General features: G+C 40.9%; 1 protein-coding gene and 1 non-coding gene across 2 annotated transcripts; one reads left to right on the forward strand and one right to left on the reverse strand.

Moving 5' to 3' along the window:
• Positions 1-8,964: 8,964 nt before the first annotated feature.
• LOC142504962 (uncharacterized) lies at positions 8,965-17,234 on the reverse strand. Its single transcript, XM_075617798.1, has 11 exons — positions 17,149-17,234; positions 16,664-17,100; positions 16,398-16,573; positions 15,521-15,752; positions 14,699-15,465; positions 14,324-14,458; positions 13,961-14,143; positions 13,738-13,818; positions 13,486-13,620; positions 12,714-13,269; positions 8,965-9,254 (listed from the first exon to the last, which is right to left on the reverse strand). The coding sequence occupies exons 1-11, from the start codon at positions 17,232-17,234 to the stop codon at positions 8,965-8,967; spliced, it is 3,078 nt and encodes a 1,025-aa protein (XP_075473913.1).
• Positions 17,235-17,346: 112 nt separating this feature from the next.
• On the forward strand, positions 17,347-17,453 carry LOC142513024 (small nucleolar RNA R71). The gene has a single exon (XR_012808992.1). It is a non-coding gene; the product is annotated as a small nucleolar RNA R71 (small nucleolar RNA).
• The last annotated feature ends 2,529 nt before the right edge of the window (positions 17,454-19,982 follow it).

Consider the following 19,982-nt stretch of genomic DNA (forward strand, 5'->3'; position numbering starts at 1 on the left):
ACGAGTCCTGAAAGCTGTCTTCGAAACATCAGCATCTCTCACCCTCAACTTGGTGGTAACCGGAACGCAGATCTATCTTGGAGAAAATCGAAGCTCCCTGCAACTGGTCAAACAGATCCTCAATCCTCGGCAGTGGGTATTTATTCTTCACTGTAACCCTGTTCAACTCCCGGTAGTCAATGCAAAGCCTCATCGTGCCATCCTTCTTTTTCACAAATAAGACCGGCGCGCCCCATGGAGAAAAGCTCGGGCGAATGAACTCCTTGTCGAGAAGTTCCTGAATCTGCTTCTTAAGCTCTGCCATCTCTGTCGGTGCTAGTCGGTACGGCGCTTTGGATATCGAAGCCGTACCTGGCATAAGCTCAATAGAAAACTCCACCTCTCTCTCTGGTGGCATACCAGAGACGTCTTCGGGAAAAACGTCTAAGAAATCTTTAACTATCGGAACATCTGAGGCTGAATGGCTGGGTTCCTCGGGGACAGATAAAAAGGTTGCTAGAAATGCCCGACACCCTCTATGCATGAGCTTCCTAGCCTGAACATAAGGAATAATGCGCAGTAAGGAAAAGTACATGTCCGGCTCAAATAAGAACTGCTCCATTCCAGGCGGTCGGACAAGAACGGATCTCCGCTGGAAGTCTATCAACACTCTGTTCTTCAATAGCCAGTCCATCCCTAGGATGATGTCAAATTTCGGCATCGGTAACACGATCAGATCCGCATAAACAAGATTACCGTGCAGCTCAAGGTCTATATCTCGGATAACATTGGTAGCTGCCATCTCCTCGCCTGATGGCAACACTACTGAAAAGGCTGTATCTAGCCCAATGGTCTGGATCTTGAGAAAGTTTGCGAAGACCTCCGAAATAAACGAGTGAGTGGCCCCTGAATCTATCAAGGCCTTGGTAGCGGAACCAGATATAAAAATTCTCCCTGAAAGAGCGGAGTTCTAAGTTGAATCCCACTACAAGATCTAAACTTATAGACATGCAAAGGTCAAGGTTCCTCTAGCTTAATTTCCCCGAAATAAATCTGAGTAGAGCATGCAATCCTATAATAGTTCTAAGTTCAAAATCTAAATCCCGATTCCCAAAATGCTGAAATTCGAAGAATAACTTAAAGTTTAGAGGTACCTGTCAACAACATAGTCTCCGGGTTGGTTTCCGCGGCATGGAGAGCAAAAACTCTGCCTTGGGTAGGCAGATTCCTCTGAGGACACTGCAGCAACATGTGGTCTGGACTGCCACACTTAAAACACTTTCCTGAGCCAGCCATACATGCTCCAGGATGGCGACGTGAGCACCTGGGACAAACTGGGTGCTCCTGAGTCCTCGGGGCTGGGCGTCCCCGCTGCTGCTGCTGCTGGCCTCTGTTCCTGGGCGGTCCATGAAAAGGCCTCTTATTCTGCTGCTGATGCTGAAGAGGAGGAGGGCGGTGCGGTGCCTGGACTGGGCACTTGCCCTGGCGATCCCTCTCGATATCCCGCAGATCCTGCTCTGCGGCTAAGGCCTTGGAGACGGCAATCTCATAAGTAGCAGGGTCAGATACCCTAACATCCCGGCGCAAGATCGGCCGTAAACCCACCAGGAAGTGCATCAGCTTGGCTCTGGCATCATTCGCTATCAGGGGCACAAAGTGACAGCCCCTCTCGAACTTACGGATAAACTCCGTAACCGACATATCCCCCTGTCTCTGGCTCATGAACTCGGTGGTCAGCCTGGTGCGAACCTCCTCAGCAAAATACTTGGAGTAGAAAACCTCCGTAAAGCGGGTCCAAGAAAGTGTAGCCAATGTCAGGGCTACCGAAGCTCCTTCCCACCATAAGCGGGCGTCTCCAGTGAACAGGTAGGTGGCACATCGGACTCGGTCTGCGTCCCCCAGCTCCATAAAATCGAAGATAACCTCGAGGGATTTGATCCATCCCTCGGCAACCATGGGGTCAGATGCCCCAGAGAATTCCTTCGGGCGCATCTTCATGAATCGCTCATACACAGCCTCGGGCCCTGTCGGCCTGGCTGTGGCTGCGGCTACGGCTGCGGCATTGCCCCCCGCAAACTGTGCGAAGAACTGTGCCATCCCAGCTAACATCTGGGCACTCATGTCCGGTGGGGGCGGTGGAGGAGGTGGTAGGTCTCCCTCCGGTCTATGCTCCTCTCTGTCCTCTCGGCGAGGCTCCTCCTCTCTGTTGCGCTCTAAAATGCGTCTAGGGGGCATACTGTTCCAACATAACCCATGCGTAACTAACATGCATAATTCCATACTTTATTTTAAATGAACACTGAAGTACTGAAAAATCTGGAAGCATGCGGACAAACTAATTCATGCTTTAACTAAAATGCTGAACAAAATGCTGAACTGAAAAACTTACAGACCAAAGGCGTGGCTTCGTGAGCTTCTCGCGGTCAGTAGTAGTGAAACCCTATACAAAACCACCGCTCTGATACCAACTGTGAAGGGGCCAAAAACTCCATTCTTGAAAATTTGCGGAAAATTAAGAATTTTTTTTCTTTTTTTTTTTTAAAAGAACTTAAATGGCCTCATTCATAAAATCACTGGTGAATCAAGTTCAATATTTAAAATAATAGCAGCGGAAGAAAATAAAGTTTGCCAAAAATCACAATTTAAAAATATCCAACAACTGATAAAATTGTTTGCGGAAAAACATAACAACTGCTGCACTGAGGTCCTCGGGTGCCACTACTGCCGACCCAAGCTGGCTCACTGGTCCCCGCCCTCATCAGTACCTACAACAATCAAGTCTAGTGAGCCTAAAGACTCAGCATGCATATATCACAGGTAACGAGTAAAAATCTGAATTAAAATATGCATGAGTTAACTTATCCTGTCCTGAGGCATACTGAAAATAATCTGTACTGAGCAATTATAATACGTGCATAACTGAACTGGAAATCACTGTAAAAATATTTGCTCCTTGGAGCCTGTACTGAAATATCTGGTAAAATTTTCTGTTGAGATTATGTTTTACGCCTGTGGCCACTGCACTAAGCTGAACTGATCGGTAACTGGCTACCAGGGAGGCTGAAACTGAACTGAGCTGGCCGGTCACTGGCGACCGGGTGGTACCATACTGAACTGATCGGTCACTGGCGACCGTATAAAATAACACTCCCACATAGTGAATGAACCACAAGCCATATCGCATAAATCTCAAAAATAATCATTTTCTATTTAATGCACGTAAAATAATTAACTGGCATAATGAAAATTCCTGTAATTTTACCAACTGGATTGGATTGGATCGTTCCCAGGCTCGCTGCAACCTAACTGTGCCATGAAAAATATGCAATAGCTTAAACATGACCAACTATGCAATTTACGTTCAAAAGATGCAACTATGACGCCTAATGACTTCGCATTTAATCATGACTCCGAGCCAACCTGAACCGACACTGAACCAACGTATAGTCATGATTAAAATACGCTGAAAAACCATAAAATAATGTTCCTAAAATGATAGGGTCGAAATCTAGGTGGAATGGAGGCCAAAACACGAAACGCTCTTTCGAGAGTCAATTTGGCACATTGCACCGTAAATTCTCGTACGACCTCAAAAATGATCCAAATGACAAACGGTCGAAAACATGACCTTCCTAACTCAATGAGGCACTGTCCAGTCCAAGGCCATGGGATAAAAGCCAACCAAGAACTCAAACGACGCTTCTGAACAGCAGCATACTTGCTGTCAAAAAAAATACAGCAGCTGCGCACTACAAGACTTGCATTGGTTTCGAGACTATCGGCCATTAGGGGCGTGAACCACCGACCAGGGACTCTTACCAACATCCCAAGAAATGATTTGAACCATGGCTAAGGGCCCTAGGCCAGCCACAATCCGCATCACACCAAATCTTAACCGAAGGGTCCAACCGAGAGCAACGTGCATGCGTTTGTAGTGTTTATGCTATGATCGATGTCTCGTGTCGTTCCAATGGCCATTTGATTGCCCATGGCACGATCTAGACATCTAGGAACATGATATGAACCGTGGCTAAGGGCCATAGGCCAACCAAGATCCATACCAAGCAACAAAAGAACGAAATCAAAAGCTGAACAAATGAAGAAGCCGAATGGGGAAAGGGGCTGTTTTCATGTTTTGATTAAAAACCGAGGGGCCATGGACCAAGCCACCAAAAGGGAAACTTAGTCACGTCTTAGACATGCTAGGGAAGTGATCCAACCATGGCTATAGGCCCTTGGGGCAGCCAAGATCAGATCCTTCCTCCTTGACATCCAAATTGAATTTTCGAATCACATTTCTGCACCTATGGGGAACTTGCTGTCATTTCGGTTTTCCAGCAAGTATGGGGCTGGTTTGGATGGACCAACATGGTCCTAATGCATCCTACTACATATATACAAGCCGCCTTGGGAGCCTGGAGTCGATCCAATACCTGAAACTCACAAACCAAAAGAAATCGTGAAGCTTGCCATTAAGAGCCGAAATTCTGCATGTGTGTTCCAAAATATTTTGACATGTATCTCGGTTTTTGCTTGCTAAAACATGATCATGTACTGAAAAATAAATAATAATATGACTTGATTGAGGTTTGAAAGAAATCTAGACATGCCTGGTTTCGTTTCGAAAGAAAACGAAAAGAAGAGACGAGACGGCGCGGAGGAGACGGAGTGGCTTGCTTCTCTACCTTTCTTGGCTCTCGATTTTTCTCCCTTTCTCCCTAGCTGTTATTCACGTTTTTTTCTACTGAAAAGGGGTCTTATTTTCGGTGGAGGGGGAGGGGGAGTGATGGTTATGAAGGTGAGGAGAAGGGTGCACAAAAATAGGATCATATCAAGACCAAGTCTTCATGCATTTGAATTTTGAATTTTGAATTGCTATCAAATGATCTCTTGGGTGATTCTAGACTATAGTGGCCGATTTTATCATGCCAAACAAGGGTTAGGATAGTGGTCTAGTATTAATTAATTAAGGTGGAAAAATAGCTAAAAGAATTAGCATGCTAATCAACCAAGAATGGGTCAAAGGTGAGTTGGCAAGTCCTAGTTTGTTCTTCTAGGGGTGTGGCCGAAAATGCATGATAAATGGTAGGGGGAAAATTGATTATCTAGTAATTTAATAACCCTTAAAAGCCTTACTAATCCTTTAATTAATTTAGTGAACTAACCCCTTAATTAAGTAACTTAAATGAGCTCATTTCTTAATCACCTCCAATAATTTAAATTAAAATCCTCAACTAACTTAAATAATTCCTTAAACTTCTTTTTAACTTAAATGAACTTACTTGCTAGCTAAATTAACTTCTGGAAATATTTCTCAAATCTTAAATTCTATCTCAAAACTCCAACTCCATTCCGGCCTCACTGAAATAACTGAAATGCTAAAAATCAAACTATTGAACTGAAATAATGAATAATTAACTTCAAATAAATGCATTTAAAATAATCATGCAATGAAGTCAATTAAATTTAAAAATCTAGAATTATGCATGGCTTATACGTCTACTGACTTACGGGTTCTACATCGATGTTGAAGTGGGGGAGGAATTGTAGAGCCCAAATCACTACATGTAAAACTCATGCATTTATTTAATTGTTAAATTATTTATTTAAGTTTAAAATTATTTTAGTGATGCATGATTTATGAAATTGCATTATTTTAAATTATTTATGTGAATGTTATGCACGTTAAAATGTTTTCTTGAGTTTCATGTTTCAGGCGATTATTTAATGCGGGATCGAGGAAAAGAGACCGACGACGATTTTGGCGATTTTAAAATGTGGTATTTTATTTCAAGTCAAGAAAGTATCATTTTAAATGATTTATTTAGTTTTAGCATTTTTAAAGTATAATTTAATTATTAGGTGATTTTAAAATTTTAAACTTTCAAAAGTTTAACACTTGTGCATTTTATTTTAAATTAGGGAAGTTAGTGATTTAAAAGAGGGATTAGTATTTTAATTACCATGTAATTGCTCATCAACTATTTAATTATGCTAATTAGCCCATAATTACCTTTATTTTAATTATTAACTCACGCACACACACAACTAACACACACACATACACGCCTATGCACACACACACAATTCATTTTCACTTCCACGTCATTGCTTTGAGTAAGAGGCTAGGGTTCATGGAGAGTTCAGCGGCCGCCCCTCATCTGTAATTTTCCAGCAAGTTTTCATCACTTTTCTTCAATAAAATCATGTCACGTTCGTCCCGGATCAACCCTCGCATCCTTCCCGCTTCATTATCGTCGTTTCGGTAGCTTTAAATATTAAAAGACTTGTATATTCTTTCGTTTATGCATCGATCTCATTATAGTAAATGTTCTTATGTTTATTATGTGTAAAAATTTATGTATGTTGTACAAATTTTGAGCAGAAATTGGTTGGATCGATTTTGAAACGATTTTTGATCTGAAAACCCAAATTCTACTGTCATTTCGATTTCTGCGAAACTCTGGTTAACTTTTTGGGAAAACTTTCAGCATATAAAACGTTTTACTTTTCGATACATTCGATTTGGCAGTAAATTCGTAATTTTTGGACAAGAAACAAGTGAGTTATGATCATTTTCGTGAGACTGCACAAAATATAAATTTATGAAAATGTGTTCATGATGTGTTCTTGAAGTTTATTTATTGCAGGCTTCGTTGGGAACCGTTGGGTAATCGTTGCTGCGTTTAAGTATTGTGAGTATGATGTTGGGATGATTTTTGGTAATTCGATTTGTGTCGATGGGAACTTGGTTGCACTAGAAGTCGTAGGAAGCATTTTGGTGTCAAAACAGCGTGTTCACGGTTTGAGTTGCGTTGTATGATTTGTATCATTGTTTGAGGCATCCTAGGAGTTTGAATCATTGTCATAGCGTCCTAGGATGGGTCTCAAGGTGTTGGTTCATGGTCCGCACGATCGAGTTTGGAAGATTAAGCCACAAGTGTAGTGATTTCCGTTGGTTACCATTTTCAGAGTCTACACGGACCCGGACCCGGACCGTGACACATGGTCCGTGCCCTTGTTTCTTTCGGAGTGTGAAATTCAAGAGTCTACACGGAACCGGAGCACGTCCCTGACACGGGGTCCGTGCCTTTGTTAAATTCGTAGGTTGAGTTTGTCGTGTCTTCCATTTCTTGGGAAATTATCACGTTTCATATAGAGATTGTTTTGGGGTTCGAAGTCATGTTTTAGTACGATGATTAAGTGAAGTGAGGTCAAGTCCCGAGGAATTTAGAATGTCATAAGGAAATTTGACACTTTGGATGTGAGCATGACTAATACGTCTAAGTTATGAAAGTTAGGTGCTTGAACTCATGTTAGTATGTGCAGCAACGGCCTCAAGCGAGATCCAACGAATCCCTCAATGCCATGTAAGTATGTTCGATGTGCAAAGAAAAGAATATTTTATTTTTTTGAGGTATGCTAAATATCTTATGACCAATTATGAACGGGTTTGGAAGCCGGTGAACGTGGCGAGTGACCTCTCCACCCCGGTAAAGCATGACCGGGGATCTCATGCATGTGGTAGTGGATTTTTTCAGCCAGCCCAGTACTGTGGTTTAGTCTGATCAGGCGCATTTATGTATGGGTCACTTGCTTTGAAACATATCTCTACGCAAAAAGATGAAGTTTATGCATGTTCAAGTATGTACGATGCAAGCATATTAATGAAAAATTTTATGATGATAGCAGGTCTATGTTTATGCTATTACGTTCAAGTTATAGTATGTACGTTCTACTTTAAAGGTGCATGTGGTTTTATTATACATTATTTGTTATTTTAAGTTTATACATGTTGAGTCTTTAGACTCACTAGATTTGATCGATGTAGATGAGGACGAGTATGAGGGGACGAGGGGTGGGCACCAATGAGCCGGCTTGGTCTGCGCATGAGGCTAAATCCGAGGACCGCCTATGTTTTTAAGAACTTTATGCTTGTTCCAATTACTCTGATTTCATGATATTGTTTACGATGTTTAAACAAGTGCTTTTGCAAGCTTTGGTTGTGGTTGTTTTATTGCAAATATTTTAGACGAACAGATTATTTTTATTTTTATTTTAATGATTACTATTTATTTAAGAAAATTTTTATTTTTTCACAATTTTTAAATAGTTTAAAAGTACGGTATGTCACAGATTTAAATCAGCCTGTTAGTATAAATATTATTGTCCTCTATTCCTCTGCACTCAATAACTACCAGCAGCCAATATTATTAATTTTTTTATCATTTTTTTTATTGAATTGGAATACAGTAATGATAGGAATATATCATAGCTTTCATTTCAGATTCAAATCCATGTGTTCAGCATTTTTATCCAGGTATATGATTTCATACCTTTATTCAGCTCCCCAACGCCTTACATCTCTATCGTTAGCCAGGAATAGGATTCAATTCCTTTATTCGGCTCCCACACACCTTACATCTCCATCTTTCTCCTTTTTTTATATGCTTCTGATAGATACCTCGATTCAAGAAAATATAGTCAAGCTCAATTCACAACTTCAAACATCTCCGTTCCCCACTTTAGTTTTAAATTTCGACCATCTTATCATGCATGCTTCTAGTTCTAACATTCGTGCAAAGAGAATTCAACATTTTAAATAAAACTTCATGTCGCTACCACAGTATGTGATAAAGAAATGTGAGTACACGACAGACAGGGCATGTCTCATCACCTCTTAATCATCCTTGGCTACTTCGAACACTGCCGGCTGACACACACACCAATGCAAAATGACTAATACTAAATTCCAACAAATAATAAAAACAAAGCACCAGAAAGGAACACACAAAACAAAACCCATCCACAACCCAATACTAAAGTCGAGCAGTGACCCCAAGGCAACAGACGATAGAAAAAGAGACAGAGGGTACACAACAAAAATGACGTAATATAACCTAGTCATGCAACAAAAACAGAAATAAATAAAATGAACGAAAAGAAGTGCAAGAAATAAAATAAGGGATAGAAGTGACTCCCCTATCAATCATCCTCCTCCTCATGGGCATCCAGGGGAATGACGCCAGCTCCCGGCTCTAGTACATCGGCGTAGTGAAACTGAAACGACGGCGGGAAAGTTGGCATAGGTGGCGGCATAAGGGCCGGATCAATACCACTGTGGATCAGGGATAAATGCAGCATGGCATCAGTAGCAGTCTGATATGTCTGGCTCACAGCCTGCCACTGTAACTGATGGTCAGCAAATGCGAAAAATTTGTCCATCCAATCCTGAAGAGGTGACGCCGAGGTCGCGGGGCCGGTGGTTGGGGCAGCTGTGGCAGTGGATCAAAAGTCAAGCCATCCCATATAGGGCCAAACTGAGGAAAAACCTTTCGCCGTACCGGGGTCTTCTGTAGCCAGCTGACGTCATCAAGGGCCTTGATCGGTGACAACCATTCATCATCATCCTGAAAAACTACCCCGGCGCCCCCACACAGATTGGTGATAATGTCGGAAAATAATAATGCCACATTCGGATTGCGAATGCTCAGCTTGATTTGTGAATAGATAATCTTTCCCACATTGATGGGTATACGGGTCATCAGTGCATAAAGTAATACCTCCTTCTCCTTCTGTACATCACTAGTGTGCCCGATTGGCATCAATCATGTGGCCAAAAATGCATACCACATCACAGCTGGGACTAACAAATATTTCTCAGCGAAACTAGTGTAGGATCCAGGTGTCTTCAACGTAGACCCCAGATAGCAAATTATGCGCATCATCAAGTCTAAGTCGGGGTTTGCTGCCCATGCCATATAAACCGAATCATCCACAACAGGTGTTTCAAGCAACCTATTAATTTCCACAGAACTATAATCCACCATCTTCCCTTTCACAAGTTGTAATGCCCGAGATTTTTATTGCTGTAATCTGATATGATTTGTTGATAAATTGATATGATTATAGACGGAATGGATCAGACCGTGATAAGCGAAAAAAAAGACCGAATTATGTGCGAGGACAGAACACCTCGCGCATATGCGCGATCGGACAGGGCGCATATGCGCGAGGCTGGCAGAGCACCTCGCGCATATGCGCGACATGAATCCACGCATGTGCGCGAGGGCACCCGAGAGTTGTGAAGAATTGTTAAGGACCTCCCGCATATGCGCCGAATGAGGGCGCGCATATGCTAGAGATGCTGTGAGGATGACGTGCCAAGACATAGTGTCTTGCGCATATGCGCCGAGGAGGGTCGCGCATATGCGCGAGACGTGTTGTTTAAAGAATCATGCCACGTTTTGTAACCATGCATGATATATATATATATGAATTCTTCATCCATTTCAGAAGAACGAAAGGTTTAGAGAAAGGCTTCTGAGAAATTGTGAAAAATCCTTACGCCTTTTCATTTCTTAAATTTGAAGTTGTGCAAGATCCGCCCGTCAGAATTTCAATCCAACTTCAGTACTGTGTTCCTATCGACAAAGACTTCAACTGGAAGTAAGTTTTACTACGTTTTGATATGATTTGAAAATATGATATTGAAGAAATCGGATATGATTCATATATGGTGTTCTCGACATGTTAGACATCGTATAATTAAAATCGGATTGAAAAACGAATACCATATGAAATTGTTATGATTTTCAGAATTGATTTGATTATTATTAGACCGATTTGATATCAGATTTGTATCGTTATTGATTATGAGTTGTGGTAATCGATATCTATTGATTTGTATTGCTGAATATATTGAGATTGTACAGTTATGCTGTTGAAACAGAATTTGATTGAGTTCAGATTATATCCAGTATTGAATGAGTGGGGTATTGATATTGTATTCCTCGATATTGTCATTGCCAGATTGAGTATTGACAGGCATTGAATCCGAGACTTCGACAGAGTCAGATTGAAAGAAAGAAAGGTATAAATCAATGTTGATTCGGGATTGCACAACTCGATTTTGATTTAACTTGAGTTTCCCAAAATCACATACTGAATTATTATTGCATTGATAGTTGCAATTCTTGATATTAATATGCTTAATCTATTGATTTATAGCAGAGCATGTGTTGAGTCAGGGGATGATGTGCCTAGTCATCGGCTGATGTGCCAAGTCTTCGGCTGATTCGCCAAGACACTGGATGTTTGGTTTATATCGATGTTGTTTAGGAGTTGATTCATTCCTATCGCTGAAATTCGGTATATCGTACCAATGTCCAGGAACCGGGATCCCTAGATTAGAGATGAGTCGAGTCTGAGATGACGAGTCCAGAGTTTATTTACAGCTTTATATCGATACATGTCTTCTGATTTGATACATGATATGGATATATGTTTCATGCTTTTGTATATGCTTTTATATGACTGCATGTTTACATGGTTTATACTGGGATGTATTTCTCACCGGAGTTATCCGGCTGTTGTCTTGTTTGTATGTGTGCATGACAACAGGTGGGACAGGATCAGGGTCACGAAGAGACTGAGAGATTCAAGATTAGCGTGGAGATTCGGACTTAGAGTTGATTTATTTTCAGTACTTGATATAATGGCTGAACTCTAGTTGTGATAAACATATGTTGTACATGATTTGTACTTTATGTTGATATTTATATCAGATTGATTACTTTACGTTTCCGCATTTGTATTAAAAAAAAATTTAGACCCAAATTAATTAAATGATCCTAATAATGATTAAGAAGATGAATTAGGTTCGGATCCCCACACAAATGCTTTATCATCTCTCCGCTCAGCCACATTAGCATAAAATTCTTGCACTACCGGTGCCACCGCGGCTTGCGGTTGGGCACAAAATTTTACCCATCCTCTTTTTGAAATTTGATTTAGAATGAAGATTTGTTGCACAAGCTGAAAACCATGCTCACGAATCGGAGCTCGTTGTATTTTTGCATGTTGATAGCATTCTTTAGCGGCATTATTCACAAACGAATGGAAATTGCGAGAGGATGATGAAGAAGCATCCTGACTTACCCGAGCTTTCTTCGGCGGCATTGTTGATGATTTGTTAAGAAAAGGAATCCCGGAGTAGGAGGTGTGTTGTCGGAATAATAACTCGCCGGAATCCGGGAAGGGAAGCGTCGGAGAAGCTTGTGCTCCGGGTTCCTCGTTCAAAATCGAAACTAAAAGAGAGTGTAGGGATTCTACGTCGTCGGAACTTAGTGGCGGCAGGAAAATCTTCAGTGGCGGTCGGAAGTTTGTAGTGGTGGCCGGAGAATTCAGTGGTCACCGGAAAAATCACTCCTTGATGCTTGGTAAAGGTGGTGACACGAGATTTGACTTGAAAATGACACAAAAAGGGTCCCTTGATTGAGATTGAGAGAGGAGGCGATGGAAATTTGAGAGGAAAAAGGGTAAGATTTGAATGGGCAAGAAGAAAAGGAGTCTGCGATTTTGAAATTTCCGCGACCTTCCTGGGCGGATATAAATTTCTGCCCGGGCGGATGGCTTGCGGCTTTCATTTTAAAAAGGGCGTGCCCGAGCGGATATCAATGTGCGCCCAGGCGGAGGCTGCACGATTTTAAAACAAAAAAATTTTCGCCTAGTTTGCCCGGGCGGACCAAAGGGTTGGCCCGGGCGGACCTCGTGCGCTGCCCACTTTTTTTAAAAGTAAAATGAAGGAACTAAAATAATAAAATCGACTTAAGTACAAGATAAGGGGAAGAGAGGTAGTTCTCAATTTATAGTCGAGATCTTGACTGTCGGTCAGTTTTAGTTTGGATTGTCTTGGAATCTGGTGATTCCAAGTTGTGGCTCAATTGTGCCACCCATGTAGTGCTTCAGTCGCTGGGCATTGACCGTAAATGTCCCATCATTTTCATTCTGCAGTTGTACAGCTCCCGATGGGTAAACTATAGAAATCACGAATGGACCAGACCATTGTGACTTCAATTTTCCGAGAAACAGTCGCAACCGGGAGTTGTAGAGTAGGACATTTTCGCCTTCTTTACATTTCATTTCGATGATTCGCCTGTCATGAGCCCTCTTTATCTTCTCCTTGTATGATAATGCGAGATCATATGCCAGATTCCGGAATTCTTCCACCTGATCCAATTGAAGCAGACGTCGTTCATCTACATAAGTAAAGTTAAAGTTTAGTGCTTTTGTTGCCCAGTATGCATGATGCTCTAACTCTACAGGTAAATAACATGTTTTACCAAACAGTAGCCTATATGGTGTAGTGCCTATAGGTGTTTTAAAAGCAGTCCTATATGCCCAAATAACATCATCTAACCTTACAGACCAGTCTTTCAGACTGAAACCTACAACTTTTTCCAAAATCCGCTTGATCTCTCGGTTAGACACTTCCACTTGACTACTCGTCTGGGGATGATAGGGGGTAGAGATCTTATGCATGACACCATATTTGCTCAAAAGTTTTTCAAATAGTTTGTTGCAAAAATGGGTGCCATCATCATTAATGATTGCTCGTGGTATTCCAAATCTATTAAAAATATTTTTCTTTAAAAATTTCAGGACCACTTGAGCATCATTGGTGGTGTATGCTTCTGCCTCTACCCACTTAGACACATAATCAACCGCGACAACAATATATTTTTTCGTGAACAAATTGGGAAACGGTCCCATGAAGTCCATCACCCACACATCAAAAACCTCACACTCAATGATATTGTTTAATGTAATTTCATGATGGTTAGAGATGTTACATGTCCACTGGCATTTATCACAGGCAAGCACATAAAAACGAGCATCTTTAAATACAGTTGGCCAAAAAAAGCCACATTCAAGTACCTTAGATGTCGTCCTTGTTGGTCCAAAATGACCACCTACCTCACGGTCATGGCAACGGTCGAGAATTTGACCAAACTCTTCCTCTGCAACACATCTTTTTATCATAGAATCTTCACAAATCTTAAAAAAAAAATGGTTCCTCCAAAAAATAAAGTTTCACATCAGAAAAGAATTTCTTTCGTTGGTGAAACGATAGATTGGGTGGTGGTGTGCCGGTGACAAGAAAGTTAGCAAATTTTGCATACCAAGGACAATGTTTCACCTCAAATAGCTGCTCATCAGGTAACCAGTCCTTAATGGCATGATCTATACAGTCATTACTAATCAGCTCCAATCTAGACAAGTGATCCGCTACCACATTCTCAACTCCCTTCTTATCCTTTATTTCTAAATCAAATTCTTGTAACAATAAAATCCAACTAAGTAGGCGTGGCTTTGCATCTTTCTTAGCAAGTCAATATTTCAGTGCAGAGTGGTCTGTGTAAACAGTGACCTTGGACAAAACAAGATATGAATGAAATTTGTCAAGCGCGAATACTACTGCAAGTAGTTTCTTTTCAGTGGTTGCATAATTCAATTGAGCCTCATCTAAGGTTTTACTTGCGTAGTAAATTGTATGAAATACCTTGTTTTTTTGCTGGCCAAGAACAGCACCAACCGCAGTATCACTGGCATCGCACATGACCTCGAAGGATAGATCCCAATCCTGTGCCACCAAAACAGGAGCCGTCACCAAGCGCTCCTTTAAATCCTCGTATGCCTGCAGACAGTTGGAATTAAAATCAAACGGCACATCTTTCATAAGTAAAGACGATAGAGGTTTGGCAATTTTAGAAAAATCTTTAATAAAACGCTGATAAAAATCGGCGTGGCCTAGAAAACTTCTTACTTCCTTTATGGATGTCGGAGGTGGTAAGTTTTTGATAACTTCTACTTTTTCCTTATCCACCTCTATTCCATGCTATAATATTTTGTGCCCCAATACTATGCCTTCTTGTACCATAAAATGACACTTTTCCCAATTCAGCACCAAATTCGTGTCCTCACATCTCATCAATGCCACCTTCAAATTCTGCAAACAGTCATCAAAAGAAGAGTCAAATATCAAGAACTCATCCATAGATATTTCAAGGAAAGTTTCTATCATGTCATGAAATATCGCGGTCATACATCGTTGAAACGTGGCATGGGCATTACGCAAACCAAAAGGCATCCATCTAAAAGCAAAGGTGCCATAAAGACAAGTGAAAGTGGTTTTCTCTTGGTCCTCAGGCGCAATCATGATTTGGTTATACCCTGAATACCCATCCAAAAAGCAATAAAACTCATGACCCGCTAACCTCTCAAGCATTTGATCAATGAAGGGAAGTGGAAAGTGATCTTTACAGGTGGCATCATTTAATTTCCTATAATAGATACACACACGCCATCCCGTAACTATCCTAGTGGGTATTAATTCATTTTGTTCATTTGTGATAACAGTAATCCCACCCTTTTTCGGCACACATTGAACAGGGCTCACACATGCACTATCAGATATAGGATTGATAATACCTGCATCAAGGAGTTTGATAGTTTTCGCTTTTACTACCTCTTGCATGTTTGGATTCAATCTTCTCTGAGGTTGCACAAAAGGTGAGTACTCGTCTTCCGTCAATATCTTGTGCATGCAGACTGATGGATTGATCCCCTTGATATCCGCCACCTTCCATGCCAATGCACTCTTGTGCGCTTTCAAAACTTTCAGCAGTTTGTCCCCAATCACATCTGTCAAATTAAAAGAAATAATCACAGGAAGTTTATTATTCTCACCTAGATAGACGTATTTCAAATTTGGAGTTAATGGCTTGAGCAAGAGTTGGTGGCTCCTCTATGCTTGAGTTCTGAGGGGTCAAGTCTCTCCGATCCCCCAAGTCCTCTAATCTCATCCTTATTGGCCTCTTCCATGGATGGTTGGCATTAAGGTATGCCACCATTTTAGCTTTCTCTTCATCTGATTCATCTTTTCTCAATTCAGTAGTGAGACTGGCTGCTAAAGGGTCTTTAATAGCATCCTGCACATAGTTACACATAAGAGAGTCAAAAGCATCAATTCTAAAATAACAATCAGAATGCAGTGTGTGCTTAAGTGCATTAAAAATATCAAAAGTAATATCTTCCTCCCCCACTCTCAATCGCAACTTCCCTTCCTACACATCAATTAGGGCCTTGCTAGTTGCAAGGAATGGCCTCCACAATATCAACGGCATTTCCATGTCCTCCTCCATGTCGAGCACCACAAAATCTGCCGAAAAAATAAACTTGTCCACTTTCACTAGCACTTCCTCAATAACTCCTCATGGATACTTGACAGATATTTCTGCTAGGGGTAATGACATTCTCATTGGCTTAGGTTCTCCCAACCCAAGTTTCCTAAACACAGACAACGACATGAGGTTAATACTTGCACCAACATAACATAAGGCTTTATGAAAAACAACATCACCAATCATGCAAGGAATAGAAAAACTCCCTGGGTCCTTAAGTTTCGGTGGGATCTTGTCTTGCACAAAAGCAGAGCAATTTTCAGTTAAATTCACAGTCATGTGATCCTTTAACTTTCTCTTGTTTGCTAAGATTTCCTTCAGAAATTTTGCATAGCTAGGCATTTGCATCAAAGCATCGGCAAAAGGAATATTGATGTGCTATTTTTTAAATACCTCAAGAAACTTACCGAATTGCGCATCAAGTTTTGCTTTTTTGTATGCTGCAGGGAAAGGAGGAGGTATAACAATTTTGGATGGTGCATGGGTGCTGGTGTAGAGTTTAGAAGACTTACCTTTTGATGTCTCAGCCTGTGCATCCGGCAATTGAATTTTTTCTCTTTCTTGGGACTCTAAAATTTTCCCACTCTTCAACTCGATGGCCCTCACTTGCTCTTTTGGATTGGTCTCTGTGTTACTTGGCAAGGTGTCCGGCTCTCTACTTGCTATCATCTTAGCTAATTGTCCAATCTGATTCTCTAGCCCCTTTATCGATGCATCTTGGTTTTGAAGTCTAGTTTCGGTAGAAGAGATGAACTTAGACATCATCGGCTCCAAATTCGACTTTTCTTCTCTAGGTGAGTTTGATCTGTATATCGGTTGTTTTCCATATGGTTGTCCTCCCTGTGGTCTATTCTGACTGTTTTGACCACCCCACGAGAAGTTGGGATGTTTCCTCCGTCCAGGATTATATGTGTTTGAATACGGATCATTCCTTGGACTGTTTTCGACTCCCACTTGATTCACTGATGCCTCGTTTTGCATATAGAAGGGATTGTCATCTTGACAGTCCTTTGCAAAGTGTTTACCTTCACACTTATCACAAAATATCTCTTGAAGACACATAGCCGTGCCACCCATATTCAAGCCGTCAAATTTCCTGTTCAAGACATCAAGTTTGCGCAGTAATAGCACAAAGGTCAGTTACCTGGTGAACTCCTGCACTTCTCCGCTGGTTTCTCCTTTCAGATTTAGTATGATAGCTGCTAGCAGCCATTTCCTCCAACAACTCATATCCTTCTTCGGCAGTTTTTCTCAATAGTTTCCACAAGCAGCAGCATCTATCATAGTACGATTAGGAGTAAGAAAGCCATAATAAAATGTTTATACGACTAACCCAAGTGGCAAGTCGTGATGTGGGCATATCCGCAATAGATCTTTGAAATGCTCCCATGCCTCAAATAAAGACTCTTGCTCGAATTGAGCAAATGTGGGGATATCTGCTCTGTAAGGCCCGAGAATTTGATTATCGTAATTTGAAATGAATTGTGGATAAATTGAGGTGATTATAGACGAAACGGATCAGACCGGGATAGACAAAAAGAAGACCGAATTATGTGCGAGGACAGAACACCTCGCGCATATACGCGACCAGGCAGGGCGCATATGCGCGAGGCAGGTAGAGAACCTAGCGCATATGCACGACGCGTATTTGCGCATGTGCGCGAGGGTACCCGAGAGTTGTGAAGGACCTCGCGCATATGCACGGAAGAGGTGCGCGCATATGCGCGAGCTGCCGAGGCATAGTGTCTCGCGCATATGCACCGAGGATGGTCGCGCATAGGCGCGAGACGTGTTGTGTTAAGGTGAAGCCATTTGCCCCTTACATGCAAGATATATATATATCAACACTTCTAATTCCTTCATTCAGATTTCCAGAGGAAGGAACCGAGAGTATTAAGAATTCCCATGCTTCCATATTTTAGATTGGTGATTTTGTGAAATCCGACCGTTCAATTATCGATCCAAGCTCAGATTTGTGATCCTTTTTTCACTAGCTTCCAAAGGATGTAAGTTTTATTATGTTCTTTCTTGATTTGAAAATATCATGTTGGGGAAATCAGATTTTGAGCTATAGGATGTGTTCTTGATATGTTGAGATAATTAGAATCGAAACCGGATCGAAGAAATGTTATCGTATGCGATTGTTATGAATTTTCAGCATATATATGAGTGGGATTATACAAATTTTGTGACTTGTGTATATCATTGGTTGATGAATAGTTGTGACATTGAATCAATTGATGATTTAGTTGTCGGTATATCGAAATGACGCCGTTATGCTGTTGAAATAAATCTAGACTGAATAGTAAACCTATCACGTAAGTAAATTGAGTTGTATGTCATCTCATGCCTCTCAATTGTTATTTAAGATTGGTATTGAAGGTTTTGAAGATTGAGATTGATTTCATCCAGCCAAGCACCGAACAAAGAAAGGTATTAATCAATGTTGAACTGGGAGATAAGACTCGAGTCAGATTGGACTGGAGTTTCCCTAAACCACATACTAGATTGTTTATGCTTTGATATGTTTATATTTTGTCTATTGAATTATAGAAATGCACTTGAGATAGATGTGTCATTGGCAGAGCGGCCAAGTTACTAGATGTTCGGTGGTATCGAATTGCATAGAAAAAGATCGATTCCTATTGTAGATGTTCGAGATAGAAAGGACCGAAGTCTAGGAATAAAATGTACCGCCACCCCGATTGGGAGAGTAGGTGGGAGATTTGTTACGTCTTATTCACACCAGGATCCCTGGACTTAGATGTAAGTTGAGTCAAGAGTTTTATCTGTATTCACTAATGTGTCATAAAATCATGATTCATGTTCTTGATACATGGTTTATGTTTTGTATATGATCTTATGCATTGCATGTATACATGTTTTGTACTGGGATTTATTCTCACTGGAGTTTCGGCCGTTGTCGTGTTTGTATGTGTGCATGGCAACAGGTGGGACAAGATCAGTACCGAGAAGAGCTTGAACGAGTGATGATTAGCGTGGTGATTCGGGCTTAGATATGGAACTGGTGGTTTATTCCTTGACGTGTATTGATGGAAACAAACACTAGTTAGATGGTTTGTAAATGGAATAAATTTGCAAGTTGTTCATGTGTTGTAGACTTTACATTTGATCTTGTACAATAAATAAACTTAACTTGTTGTATGCTTGTATACACTTTTAATTAGCAATGCTTGGATATTATAAATTTTTTTTATCAAAGAAGCATACACAATTGATCCGTTTAGTTCCAAATGATTAAAGAAGATGAGTTAGCACCCGGGTCCCCACAACAGGTGGTATCAGAACATTAGGATCCTTAGCCTGAGATAGAAGAGGGTGAGCGGGGTAGATTGAGTCTTTTCCTTGCTTACTTATTGATACTAGCATGGGAATATTGTATTGTTCTTATACTTATGTTCTATGCTAGCATGAAAGCATGTTTTATTGTTTTAAAAGTACATGTTTGCTTGATTTATTTAGTTGATTATAATGTGCACTTGTAAAGAAAGAATCAGAACCGATTCTGGATCAGAAGTAAGATGATCAAAGGAGGACTGAGACTGATTGTATGTATTGGAAAACTAATCCTTTTGATAATCAGATATGCCTCCTCGAAGAGCAGCAATCAGGGTGCCAGAACAGCGCAGTACATCCAATGACCCTATGGATGTGACAGCTACACCAATGGAAACATTACTGAAATGGTTTCAGTCATTTAGACCACTGACACAGAAAGGCACCGAGAATTCTGTTGATTGTGAAAGCTTGTTAGATGATATCGAGAAGTTGTTTGATTCCCTCGACTATACAGATGAACGAAGAGTGAAACTGATTGGGCATCAATTACAAGAAGTTGCAAAGAATTGGTGGATTACTACCAAGAGAGCATTGGAACAGAGAGGTACAGAAGTTACTTGGAAAGTTTTTAAAACTGAGTTTTATCAGCGTTTCTTTCCAGTGTCATATCGGAAGGAC

The sequence above is a fragment of the Primulina tabacum genome, chromosome 10, assembly GCF_025594145.1.
Source record: "Primulina tabacum isolate GXHZ01 chromosome 10, ASM2559414v2, whole genome shotgun sequence".
Taxonomy (NCBI): domain Eukaryota; kingdom Viridiplantae; phylum Streptophyta; class Magnoliopsida; order Lamiales; family Gesneriaceae; genus Primulina; species Primulina tabacum.